The sequence below is a fragment of the Pelobates fuscus genome, chromosome 7, assembly GCF_036172605.1.
Source record: "Pelobates fuscus isolate aPelFus1 chromosome 7, aPelFus1.pri, whole genome shotgun sequence".
NCBI lineage: Eukaryota > Metazoa > Chordata > Amphibia > Anura > Pelobatidae > Pelobates > Pelobates fuscus.
In genome coordinates, this window is record NC_086323.1 from 100,310,218 (window position 1) to 100,324,646 (window position 14,429).

The following is a 14,429-nucleotide window of genomic DNA, read 5'->3' on the forward strand; positions in this document are numbered from 1 at the left end:
GAGTGAGGGTCAGTGTCTCTCCTCTAAGCAGCAAAAGTGATCATAGGAACCACACTCAATCCTAGCAGCCACCAATGCTCTGGAACAGTACCAGCCATCTCAAATGTATTGTTTCAATAAATATGGCTGAGGCTTTCACACTTTGAGTGCCTGGGAATCTTTTTGCTGCCTTAACGTGTTGGCATTGCTGGTCCTGTTCCGTAGTACCAACGGCTGCTTGGATTGAGTGCGGTTCCTATGAACTCCTCTAAGCAGGGCATATCAGAATGCTGTCAGTGTTCCATATAGTTAGACAGGCTGCTTGCTGTCTGTAGAATACTCCAAGAACACAGCAGCTCACACCGGAGGGAAGAGAATTAAAGGGACACTTATAAGCGGAAGTGGTCTGTCCCAGTCCCACTTAGTTCTGCAATGTAAATCATTGCAGTTTTGAGAACCTGCAATAATTACATTGCAGGACTAAGACTGCATCTGGTGACTGTCATTCATACATCAGCACTGGAATTGGGTAAGCGACTAAAGTTTTTTTAAATCTCTTTAGCGGGGGGAGCGCAAGTGTGGGGGGGGGGGATGGAACCAAAGGGCTCTATATTGTAAGGAATACAGATTTGTTTTCCTTACACAACAGAATCCCATTAACTAGCCCATAAACCCTTATATTTATATTAAAGGCCTATAGCAACTAAATCTGCGCTAAGTACCAAACATTAATGTTACAAATGGCTATTTGTAACTGGCCCTTTAAATGAAAAATTGCCCTGCTTCCCTGGATTGTGGAGAAGCCTATTTGCCAGCCTCCTGCCTCATGACTATGGCCCCTGGAAGATTGTGCCCCTGAAAATGTATTAACTTTTATTGGTGTGTATGGCCCTTTAAGAACCGTCTGGGGACATATTGTGACTTTGCTGAACAATGCCCCTTTAAGACTATGTCCCCAGACCTGTAAAATAACTTGCCCCTGGCTCTCTCCCACTTGGTTCAGTAAATAGGGCTTACTGAACCAAGTACCACACAGGCGGACCACCCAGAAGTTAAAGTGTGCAGGCAATTTACCTCCCAGGCTGTGAGGTTACTGCAGGTTAATTGCCGAGCGCTGGGTGGCCGCCATTCGGCAGCCGAACACGTGGCGGCGGCCATTTTGGTCATTCGAATGCGGTCAGCGGTGTATGTTAAAGATTCTGTGGAACTAAAATCGGCTACACATTCTGCCGAACACCGCTGACCCTTACCTTCTCCCATACGGAACTTGCAGCTCCAGAGACTAAGTCCCGTTCGAAATGGCAGGAAATTAACAGATTTTACTATTAACATGACGTAAAGTCATGATTTTATTAACGACACGGAGGCGAGTATTATGCATTCTCTTTCTTTATTATACTCCCAGCAGCAAGAAAAGGGAAGTATGAGAGAATCATAGAATAAAAGAAACCATAACAATAGCCTGGTAACAGTAGCACCAATCAGCATACAGTATAGTCCATATAGGTGTAGTGTTCCTTGACTCCTCCTCTTTCTGCGTAGATCCTGAAGACCATTAGTGCAAATTCAAGTATTCCAACCATAAATACGAATCCACGAACAAAAAACCATAACTGGAACTTCAATCTAGAACCGTTTCAACCGTGAACTCTCCAGTTGTATTCAAGCTAAAAGAGAGGAGAAATATGGTAATATCGAAATCTCGTGACTGTCATTCCGCAATCAACAACTCGTAAACCAAGTTAATCAAACGATGTAACTATATAAAAGGAAAATTTTCAGCCATATTGCTAGATCAAAATGTAACACATAAGTCATGTTCATAGACTCCTCACTCACCTGTGTCATGAATGATCTTGTACCTACCGTATTAAGGCATCCTAAATGCTTCATGTTCTGGGTTGTAATCCACTCACCACCCTGGGTAGGGCGGGTGGGAATAATACTCGCCTCCGTGTCATTAATAAAATCATGACTTTACGTCATGTTAATAGTAAAATCTGTTAATTTTATTAAAGACACGGAGGCTCCTATTATGCTATTTCAAAGCTGAGCAACCACTGTATTCGAAATGTGTTGCACTGGGCGTAAATAGAAATTACGAAATGTAGACTCATTCGACCAGTCGGCTGTCCGTAGTATATCTTCCAATTTATAACCCAACATGGACGCTTTAGAGGCCATAGCTCCGCGAACGGAATGTGCGGAAAAAATCGAGGTGTCTATGCCTGCCATTGACAGCAGCCACTTGATCCAACGAGCTAAAGTAGCAGTAGATACTGGTAGGTGAGGTATTTTGAATGAGATGAACAGTGGATGGATTTGTCCTGGACGGAGTGAAGCCGTGCGATGCTCATATTCCTTCAGACATAACACCGGGCACAAATTTGGGTTGTCCGGCAATGCTGGGTAGGAAACTTCCTTAGTCGAGGATTTCGTTCTACGTGAAATATTGAAGGATACTCCGTTTGGGGTAAAAACACGTGCATGCCAGTCTAGCGCCCTGACATCAGCGACTCGTTTACATGAAAGTAAACAAAACAGCATCAACAGTTTGGCCGACAATTGTTTCAGTGAAAGTTCCTGGTTCATTGGCCACGATTCGATCAATCGCAACATCACATTGACATCCCAAAAGGAAGAATATCGAATTTGAGGAGGACGAGTAAGACGGATGCCTTTGAGTAAACGACAGATAAGGGCATGCTTACCTATTGGGGTGCCATCCAACCCCATATGTCCCGCCGATATAGCTGATCTGTACAGATTTATAGTACGAAAGGCTTTCCCTGCCTCAAAGAGTAGAGTCAGAAATTGTAGGACTGCTTCTGTAGAAGCTGATATGGGATCCATTGACTGTCCCATGCACCAATCAGACCATTTTCTCCAAGCCGATCCGTAGGCACGTCTGGTACCTGGTGCCCATGACTCTGCCAAGAGACTGAGTGTCGTCTGCGAAACCTCCTCGAGATTCCATGATCTCCTGAAATGAGCCATGCCATCAGTTGCAGTAGGCCTTGGTTGGCCAGTTCGTGACTCATTCCTTCTGGGTTGGTTAAGAGGTAAGGGATGTCCGGCAACAGTTGTGGGAAATCTATCGACATTTCCAATAATTGAGGAAACCAAGGTTGTGACCTCCATAACGGGGTTATCAGTGCTAGCGTCCCCTTGGAATATCGAAGGACCGCCAGGGTCCGAGAAATGAGGTTGAACGGGGGGAACGCGTAGTTCCTGTCCTTGGTCCAGTCCTGCAGGAATGCATCTGTTGCCAGAGCATCTGGATCCGGTCTCCAACTGAAGAACCGAGGAAGCTGGGTGTTCAGTCGAGACGCGAAGAGGTGTATACTGAAAGGTCCCCAGAGTCGCGAGAGGCGCTGGAAAATCATTGGATGGAGATGCCAGTCCCCTGCGTCTCGAAGGTATCGAGAGTTCCAGTCCGCCATTGTATTGTCTTGCCCCGGAATGTATTCTGCTATTACCGAAATGCTGTGTTTCAGGCAATAGTGCCAAAAATCTCGAGCCATCAAAGCGAGAACCTTCGATTTTGTACCCCCTAGATGGTTGATATAACGTACCGCTGAGACGTTGTCCATCTTGATTAAGATTGAGCATGAAATGCCTGTGGGGGTCATACTGCGAATGGCAAAGGACGCTGCTAGTAGTTCTAGGCAGTTGATGTGTAACAGAGACTCTTCGTTCGACCATCTGCCACCGGTGGAAACTGACCCGCAATGCGCGCCCCAGCCGTGTAAGCTGGCGTCCGACTCTATGACCAGGTCCGGCGTCGATCCAAATATCGCCCGTCCGTTCCATGCCTCCATGTGTGCTAGCCACCAGTCTAGTTCCTCCCTGGAGTCTTCGTCTAGTGTGACACAGGTTTCGTATGAGTGACCAGAGCGTAGATATGAGGCTTTGAGTCGTTGTAGGGCACGATAGTGTAGCGGTCCTGGAAAGATCGCCTGTATGGACGATGCCAAGAGTCCTATGATCCTCGCAAGTTGTCGGAGGGAAATAGTTGTACGGTGCATAAGCCGTCTGATCTCCTTCTTGATCGAAATCATTTTGTCTTTGGGTAGACACAACCTCTGTTGAACAGAGTCGACTTGGAAACCCAGAAATTCCATCTGCCTGGAGGGTTGTAGAATTGATTTTTTCCCAATTCACCAAGAATCCTAAGTTTTGGATAAGGTGGATCGTCCAGGATAGGTGAATGCGAAGTTGGGATTGAGATTGGGACAGAAGAAGGATGTCGTCCAGATAAATTATTAATCTGACCCCCCGTGTGCGCAGGAAAGCAATCACTGGTTTTAGCACTTTTGTGAAGCACCATGGAGCGGAGGATAGGCCGAACGGCAGACATACAAACCTCCACTTCGTTCCCTGCCATTGAAACTGTAGTAAGTTTCGGTGCGCTTCTGCGATCGGGATTGTCAGATAAGCGTCCCGTAAGTCTATTTTGACCATCCAATCCGATGGTATGAGGAGGTCCCGAAGGCAATGAATACCCTCCATTTTGAAATGGTGGTACTGTACATATGCATTTAGGGGCCGGAGATTTATTACTGGACGTACCCCGCCTCCTTTCTTGGGGACCAGAAACAAGTTGCTCACGAAACCTTCTGTGTCCCATGGGATTTGTTGAATAGCGTTCTTGGACGCTAATTCTGCGATCTCTGTAGAGATCATCATCTGGTGTTGGCTGGCCATATTTAGTTCTCGAGGGAACTGTGTCTGAACCGGGTGGGAGGTTAACTCCAGCATGTACCCTTGTATCGTATTTAAAACCCAAACATCTGCGGTTAAAATCTTCCAAGCATGCTGAAACAATGCCAGTCTGCCCCCCACTTTTACATGGGAAAAACGGAGATATTCGGTACTCACCATAAGGTCGTCTGCTTGAAACAGACCCCCGTGGTCCACGGGAACTCCAGGGCCGACCCCGAGAAGGGAAGAAAGGGGTATAGTGCCTCTCTGGTACTGGTCTCTGATTATTAAAGGAGCCTCTGCCGGCTCTGGTTGAGCCTCGAAATCCACGGCCGGGTAGACGGCTCCTTCCTCTGCCGGCCCCTCCAAAAACCCGTGGTGCAAAAACTCTCTTAAGAGATGTCTGAGCCTTATCAATTGCCGTGAACGTCTTAACGTACAACCCCAGATCCTTAATAAAGGATTCGCCAAATAATAAGCCTTTAGCCGCTGGGCCCGGCTCGTTGGTTGCCATGCTGGTCAGTTTGGGCTCAATTTTTAGGAGAATCGCCTTTCGGCGTTCGGTAGCCATAGCCGCATTGGCGTTACCCACCATGCAGACTAATCTCTGCAACCAGCCTATCGCTACTTCAAAATCAAATTCGCTTTCGCCCGATTGGGCGGACTCCACTAGCTCGTATAGTTTAGTTATGGGTCCCAAAGTATCAAGGAATTTGTCTTGACAATTTCTGAGGGAAAAATCTAATCCCTTCCTTGGTTTCCAACCAGACTTGTTCAAGAATTGGACCAGCTGAGGGTCCACGTCTGGTGTCTTTTCCACCGAGTCTGGGAGGATGGGACGTGGGCATTCTGCCCGTAGCTTATTGCGCCCCTCTTTGGATAAAGGTTTTCGCACCCGAAGTGCGAGATACTTCGCAATGTGAGTAGGCGGCTCCCATGCTGCCGAGCGAGGGTGACGGAGATCATCTGGGTCAAATAACAGGTTACCCAGTGGGTCCCGCAAATGGTCGCCCTCGCCAGAGTCAGGAGGCGCAGTGCCCTGAGCCGTACTCCTTTGGGTAGCAACGCCTGTTTGGATGTCAGACCCGGAATCTGAAAGTTCCGCGCTGTAGTGATCCATATAGGAGTCTTCATACTCCTCCTCCACACTCCGGTCCGAATCGGACGAATCCCCATGGGCACGTGCCCGTTTCCAAGTTCTGGCCGATTTTGCCCGGCCAGGGGCTCTAGTGCGCGGTGGTATCGCGCCATCTTTGACAGCCTGAGGCGTGTCATTCAATGCAGGCTGAGCCTGCAGTTCTGGAGGGGAGGTCACATGTCTGCTCTTTGCCAACGCCTTACGTCCTGGTTGTGCCACGTTAGTGGGTATCGGGATGCGTGTGTTCTGCATTCCACTAGTCTGTGTCTGTATCAGTGCCTCTGTTATAGACTGAGTGATAGAGGACGACATTACCCCCATCGCAGAGGTTAAAGCTCTGTTAATGGATTGTGCCATGGTAGCGTCCAGGAGGGATTGAAACTCCTCGGATGCCATGAGGCTGGCGTCACTTAAACCTCCCTTGTTAGAGGGGGAAACGCCTGATGTGGGGCACATAGACCCTGAGGGTCTGTCACTCTGATCCTGCATAGCAGATAAATCCTTACAGGGAATATATATACCCTAGTTCAAATAGTGGAAAATAATGGGCCCAGTAAAATCCTCTATACACTTGGTACCTAGCCAATATATATAGCTTGTAAAGGAACTAGCTTGAGGAAAAAAAACAGCACAAAAGAAGGGTGTCAGGATAGATTAATCCTCCACACCACACTTACAGTTTGGTAGAGATATGACAGCCAATAACCTGTAATAATATCCCAGTCTGGGTCTTAGGAGAGTGCTTGGCGGGTAGGAGAAGCCGGTAGGAGCTAAAACCCAGCAGATTCCCGCCGAAATCACGGTAAAATGGCCACCGCGAGTGTAAGTTACATTCCCGGCGACAAAAAACCAAAAAGATGGCCGCCGCGCTACCAACTGCGCATGCGCGACCGCGCTGAAAGCGGAAAATTTATTTCAGGGACCGCGCATGCGCGGCCGCCCGCAAAACCGCGGAAAGACCGCGGACATAAACCGGAGGTGCAAGCCAAGCACCAGAAGGTAGAATAAAAAGCCCCAGACACCTAACAGGGAAAACAATAGGTGAGGGCAGGGGGAATCACTCCCTGAAGCAAGCAAGAAGCACTCTCCTGACACCAGAAGGGGATACACCACAGGAGCAAACAAGAATGATATCACAATATAAGTATTACACACAATTTAGTGAATAAACAATTAATGTGTAAAAATTAAATACAAGTAAATGTATAAAATTTCAGGAGTAGCAAGATGAGGTACTTAACTTGTCTGAGGGAGCAGCAAGAAAGAGGAGGAGTCAAGGAACACTACACCTATATGGACTATACTGTATGCTGATTGGTGCTACTGTTACCAGGCTATTGTTATGGTTTCTTTTTTTCTATGATTCTCTCATACTTCCCTTTTCTTGCTGCTGGGAGTATAATAAAGAAAGAGAATGCATAATAGGAGCCTCCGTGTCTTTAATAAAATTGTGCTTGCGGTCGGTCATAAAGGACTTCCAGCTAACTTTTGATCCACTGGATGGATTTGGCTGATTTTTGGAAGTGTTTATGTTTGATGTATGCTGAGTCTGAATATGCAACTTTTATTGAAATTGAATGTATGGTTTTAAAGTTACAGTGTGTGTGTAAAAACTGTATTTTTATTGTATGTAATAATTGGCTTAACTGTTTATCTGAGGGGAGGGAATGTGTGGGCTGCACCAGATGTGTGATTGGTGATTTTATGCCTCCCCCTGGGAGTATCCTATTTGCATGTAACCTCAATAAAAGCCAGGCTGGGTGTTCCAGCATCTCAGACCTCTTCTGACCCTCTAACTTGTAGCCTCGACTCATGTTTGTAGGGGACAGCTATAATCACTACAGGGATTGCTATGCTCTTCATACTCCCTTAGCTACTGAGCTCTTGTAAGAGCTCTGGTTCCTGATCCTGCTTCGCTCGACAGAAGGAAGAGGTTCGCCTATTGGAACCTGGAGCCTGGTCGTAGGTCCAGGGCGCAGAGCAGACGGCGAGATACCAGCCCAGCAGCGGTGGTTCGTGGAGTCTGCAGTGCTTATGGTGGCTGCGGTGCTGATGGTCCTTTGGAAAGCGCTAGGAGCATCCTTTTCTACGGTCCAACTTCCAGCCAGCCTGGAGGCAACCGTAACAATTAATATATATAACAATGTATCAAATGTAATGTTCTTTCATAACAGATCTCCTTGTATCTAATTCTCAAGGAATATTTATTTTATATGCATTATGTGTGTTTTGCTAAGTGATGTTCTTTTCTCTACTAGTATCTCTATGAATACGAATAGCAGCATATACTGTGGAAATATAAATCATTCATTATTCACAAGAAGTAGGGATTTGGGCGCCTCCAGCAAACATCCACTTAGGTGGACAGTTGGTGACAAGTTTGTGTAATTATCAAAATCATATGGAAAAAAATGAAAGCAGGAATTTGCCCATAGCTGCTTTGGAAGCTTATAATGAGCTCTGGAATTGGTCCAGCATGTCTCCTCATTTCCATCTCTAATTAGCCCTTATTAACACAGAAATTTAGACGTATAAGTGGTAAGGTATGGTGGTTATTATTCGTGGAGGATTGTGGGGCCCTTCTTTCAAAAAGCTTGAAGACAGGTGTGCATCATATGTTGGCTACTTACATTGAATATGTTCCATCAAATGTGTGGCACATGCTTAGCACTAATATTATGCGAATGCAAAAGGTTCTTGACACACTGGGGTCTTCTCTGCTGTTCCTTCAAAGTAAGATATGAATATGAATCAGATAATTCCAGGGCAGGAGAAACAAAGACAAAGTATTGGTAAATATTTATAAAAGTGACACTATCAGGAAAATGAGACATTGTTCTAAAATGGAAACCAATGAGATAAGCACAAACATTCTATTGGTTTCCATGGTAGACTTTTAGAATTGTGTTCCAATATTCAGTTAGCAAAATTGTATAAATCTCTCATGTTGACCCATTATTATTATTTTTTATTATTATTTATAAAGTGCCAACAAATTCTGTAGTGCTGTACAATAGGTGGACTAACAGACATATATTAACAAGACAAGCTGGACGCACAGGAATAGTGCAATCATGAGACATACCATCCTCGCACCAATGCTGGTGGCATCAGTGTTTCAGGTGACAGGAGAACTGACAGGATGCCGTTAGGTTGTGAATTTGACACCCTTAAATTAAACAATACAATTTATTTTTAGAATCAAATACCACAGGGTATAATTGTCAGATCAGTCTTTAAAGATAAGTGTTTAAGGTTTCCTATCCAAAAACTATTTTAAAGCACTGATCCTGATAAACAAAAAACCACAAAAGAGCCGACTTTAGTTCTCTATTAAGTTGTTTCTTTAATAGCTTTCAGTTGTCCATCATATGCATTCTGGTCGACCTCTTTGAAATGTAAGTAATTGAAGAAAATGTATTGACTTTTTCCAAAAATCATTATTTCACATCATCGGATAATGTTTAAAATCTGTCATCTGCTCCCAAATTGTTTTTGATCTATTTAAAAAGAATATATTTTGCTGAAAATAAATTGTTTGTGGAGTCAGATGTGCCTAACTACCAAGCAGTCAGGGTGTACCTCCATCCATTTTGATGTCTATTTCTATGTTTTACTTCACATCTACATCTTTTCCACTTAGTGTAGGGTTTTTACATTTGTGAAACCATGGAGTGCAGAAATGATAAGTCAAAGAAGTTACATCCCTGAGATTTAGGGCTTATAGACTGCTACACTTCCAAATGCCAGTGTGGTCCTTCTCTGTGGGAAACATGTTTGTACGACTGCTCCAAGCATTATAACCACTACAGTATGATGTAGTGGTTGTGGTACCAGTAATATACAGATGCTACCCATTGTAAGTAGTCAAACCATTTGACTTTCTACCTAAGGGCCAACCAGACATCACTACCCACCTCCACTACTTCCTACAGAGACCTGGAGTTCAGGGTTAGCTCATTGATTTAGATCATCAACTGATCACTCTCAGCCAATGGGCTAAGCCCTGCATCATCAGGCTAAGGTCACACTGAGAACTTCTGTCAGGTAACGGCTGCCAATGAACCTCAAGTAAGAATCTAACACGTTTTAAAACAGTATCTCCAGGTATCAGCAAGGGTGTGTGGGGGAAGGAAACTTTTCCTATACACATTTATCATTAGTTTTTGCCAGACCAATAAATATGATTTTTTTTTATTGTAGCAAAAACTGGTAGCGGCAACAGGAGGACTGGTTCCAGGCTTAGAACTCAGCTTTATTAAGACTCACACAGGGACTTTATACATGCCTTAGTTTGTACAGTGAACTCAAGTCAACCAATAACAGTAAGAACTTGTGAAAGCAACCAATCACACTGAAGTTTAGTTAAATTAAAGCCATGTTTACAAGAAAGGAGGCCACAGACAATGACTATCCCTCTCTTGGAATAATGGGACAATGCCGTACTAGAAAAGCAACCAAGCAGAGAGGGAGGAAACAAACAAAATGCACACTCAAAACATTAAGCTTAAATGAACACTATAGCATTAGGAATACAATTTTGTATTCGCTGTAGTTCCTTGGCGGCTATTTAGATCACACCTGCAGGGAGAAAATAAGTTTTACTTACCTTTTCTACCTCGCAGCACCAGTCTCCATGACTGGTCCCACCTCCTTGGCTGAGATCATCGAGGATCTCAGTCAATCTTATGCTTTCCTATTGGACAACATTGGGAGGCTAGTGCCCATTAGCGGCAAAACGGCAAATCAGATGGTCTCTGCTATTTTACTATGCTATTTCCTCAAAGCGCCTTGAGTGGCTGTCTGAGTGACAGCCAATAGAGGCATTTAAATTCTGCAATGAAAACTATGTTTCCAAGGTTAAAATGGGTGTTGGGGAGGGGGAAGTGGTGTGATATGGCATGGACAGCCATTGAAAGGTGGGGAAGATTCCATTACAGCCATTTCCTTTATATTGTATCTAATGTGGGTATGTGTATAGAACTCAACACTTCACTTTGTTTATATACTGATTCCAGTAACTGCCTTTCACAGTTCTCCAATAAAGTTTTAAAGACGTGTCAAGGCTGTGACCGATGCAGCCAAGATGCTCTCTGAAAACAAAGTGAGAGGAGTGATCTCTAGATGTCAAATTTGTATATTACAACAATTATGAGAACACTGGGGAAAACAGGTTACCCAGACTGATAAGCTAAACTCTCTGAAAGAAATGTATTGTGTGATTTATTTTCATTATCTTGTTCCTTCAACAAAACTGTTCTCCTGTAAATGTTTAAACCTGTTATTGTGTTAAAGTTTCACTGGGATTAATATGATGATAATGGAGAGAATATTGGAAAAATTATAGATTTGTTTTAGTGGAACAAAAAAACATATATATCCTATTTTTGCAGCTTGTTCGTTGATGGTGTTTGTTGTATTAATGGGCTAAATCTTCAGAGATTTCTATCTACTTTTAAGAGTTTACAAAAATTGCTATAAGAGAACAAATAGATTGTGACTGGAATATACAAATATTTTAACCTTTTAGCTTCCACATGAGTTAGCTTGACAGTGCTTTCAAATGTCTGTAAGAATCATTTCCTGAGCCCAAGAGATCTACCTTGAAAAAAGATGCTATAATTATTACATACATTGAGGGAAAAACGTATTTGCTCCCCTGCTGATTTTGAATGTCTGCCCACTGACAAAAAAAGATCAGTCTATAATTTTAATGGTAGGTGTATTTTAACAGTAAGAGACAGAATAACACAAAAAATATCCAGAAAAACGCATGCCAAAAAAGTTATAATTTGATTTGCATGTCAATGAGTGAAATAAGGATTTGATATCAATCAGCAAGATATCTAGCTCCCAGGTGTCTTTTATACAGGTAACGAGCTGAGATTAGGAGCACTCTATTAAAGGGAGTGCTCCTAATCTCAACTTGTTACCTGTATAAAAGACACCTGTCCACAGAAGCAATCACTCAGATTCCAAACTCTTCACCTTGGCCGAGACAAAGAGCTGTCCAAGGATGTCAGGGACAAGATTGTAGACCTACAAAAGGCTAGAATGGGCTACAAGACCATCTCCAAGCAGATTGGTGAGAAGGTGACAACACTTGGTGCGATTATTCGCAAATGGAAGAAACACAAAAAAACTGTCAGTCTCCCTTGGTCTGGTGCTCCATGCAAGATCTCACCTCGTAAAGCTTCAATAGCCATGAGAACGGTAAGGAATCAGTCCAGACCTACACAGGGGGATCTTGTTAATGATCTCAAGGCAGCTGGGTCCATACTCACCAAGAAAACAATTGGTAACACACTACGCCGTGAAGGACTGAAAACCTGCAGCGCCCGCAAGGTCCCCTTGCTCAAGAAAGCACATGTACAGGCCCGTCTGAAGTTTGCCAATGAACATCTGAATGATTCAGAGGAGAACTGGGTGAAAGTGTTGTGTCAGATGAGACCAAAATCGAGCTCTTTGGCATCAACTCAACTCGCCATGTCTGGAGGAGGAGGAATGCTGCCTATGACCCCAAGAACACCATCCCCACTGTCAAACATGGAGGTGGAAACATTATGTTTTGAGGTGTTTTTCTGCTAAGGGGACAAGACAACTGCACCACATTAAAGGGACAATGGACGGTCCATGTACTGTCAAACCTTGGGTGAGAACCTCCTTCCCTCAGCCAGTGCATTGAAAATAGTGCATGGGTATTCAAGCATGACAATGACCCAAAACACACACAGCCAAGGTAACAAAGGAGTGGCTCAAGAGGAAGCTGAAGCAGACCCAGTGTAACCCGACTGTTTACCACCGCTAATTCCTTTCCTTCAGCCAGTCAGGAACCATGTAAAGGACGACACACCTGGAAACTGGACGACACACAGTCCTGGATGTACAGCCCAATTGTTTTGGCCACACACAGCTTTTATGCATAACCCCCTGCAAGGGGTGCATCACACAAAACATACAAGGTCCCCTCCCAGGATCCCCCCCTCCGTGGGTCCTTGCGTGGGAAGGGGCTCTGTTCCCTTTGTCCCCAAAGCCCACCACTAAAGTCACAGGGCTTCCCACACCAACCGCCAGGGGTCTTCTTGCCAAGAGCCTCGGTGCCTGGGAGTCTGGGAAAAAGGGACCATCTCTTTGTCTCCCATACACAGAAAAGACCATCTGAGAGCTGGTCTCTTTGTCCCTCAGGCTCATGACAGCCTGCCAAACTCACCAGTTCCCCAAAAGTGCCCACACCAATCTGAGGGCCCCTCGCCTCGGCCCCTCGACCAGCTACTCTCCATTCAAGAGGTCATGTGGTGAAATCCAAGGGAAATCCAAGTGCAAGGGAAGTGTCTCCTTTTGGGGTATGAATGCTTCCCCTGGCCGCCGTTCATCTATACGAATGGCAGCTGCTCAGGGAAGCACTAATTAATTACTTTCTTTGTGGTGTCACACCTATGTGGCGAGTGCGAACGTTCGGATTAATTGGTGTGAACGTTCTAATGGGCACCGGGGAGGCCCATGTTCGTGTGATGAACGAGGTGGGAAACAATCAACGAACGCTCCCCTTGGTGGCATTCACCTGTACCAATGGCGGCCACCCAGGGAAGCACTCATTAATTGTTTCCCTTTGCGGTTTGACACTTGTGTTGCGAGGTATAAACATTCTTTCCTAACATTCTAAAGTAGGGATTGAGGTGGTTCCGGTTCAGGAGGTGAATGGATTCCCTTCGTGGAAGACCTACCAAACGGGGAGCGGGCACAATAAATGAAAAAATAGGGAATAGGGATACTTACTTCAGTAGTAAGGAAAGTGATGGAAACCACGTTAAAGGATAGGGTTGTTGAACATCTAAAATCACATGTATTTCAAGATCAGAGACAACATGGGTTTACTTCAGGGAGATCATGCCAATCAAATCGTATTGATTTTTTTTGATTGGGTAACTAAATTAATAGATCAGGGTGGTGCAGTAGTTATTGCGTACCTATATTTCAGTAAGGCTTTTGACACTGTTGCACATAAAAAGCTCATCAATAAACGGCAGTATTTAAGTCTGGATTCCAATATTGTTGAATGAGTTAGGCAGTGGCTGAGTGACAGGCAACAGAGGATTGCAGTCAATGGAGTTTGGATCTGTACTTGGACCCACTCTCTTTAATATTTTTATTACTGATATTGAAGACTGTCTTGATGGTAAGGTATGTCTATTTGCTGATGATGCAAAGATTTGCAAAAGGGTTAATTTACCAGGAGGGATAAGCCAAATGGCAAATGATTTAGGTAAACTAGAAAAATGGTCAGAGTTGTGGCAACTGAAATTTAATGTGGATTAGTGCAAGATAATGAATTTATTATGTTCCTGCCTGGAAAACCAATCTATAGCCAGGATGCCCAGTCAGGTGGAGGCACTGCCAATTGTATGTGCTCCAACTGCCGTAGAGCAAAATCTCAGAATCCCCTTGTAAGCAGGAAGAAGTAACTGAGGATGAAGGTCATGGGGGTGTTAGCCCCCTGGTGCACAAGTCCATTACAATTACATAAGACAAAAATGCATTTTAGCCATCATATTATATGGCAATTTTAATTATAGGTGTAGACACTCGAGCTCTATGGCATGGCTCACAA

At 44.4% G+C, this 14,429-nt stretch overlaps 1 protein-coding gene across 1 annotated transcript; it reads right to left on the minus strand.

The window, feature by feature from the left end:
- Positions 1–2,022: 2,022 nt before the first annotated feature.
- On the minus strand, positions 2,023–3,120 carry LOC134569182 (integrase/recombinase xerD homolog). The gene has a single exon (XM_063428091.1). The coding sequence runs from the start codon at positions 3,118–3,120 to the stop codon at positions 2,023–2,025; it is 1,098 nt and encodes a 365-aa protein (XP_063284161.1).
- Positions 3,121–14,429: the final 11,309 nt, after the last annotated feature.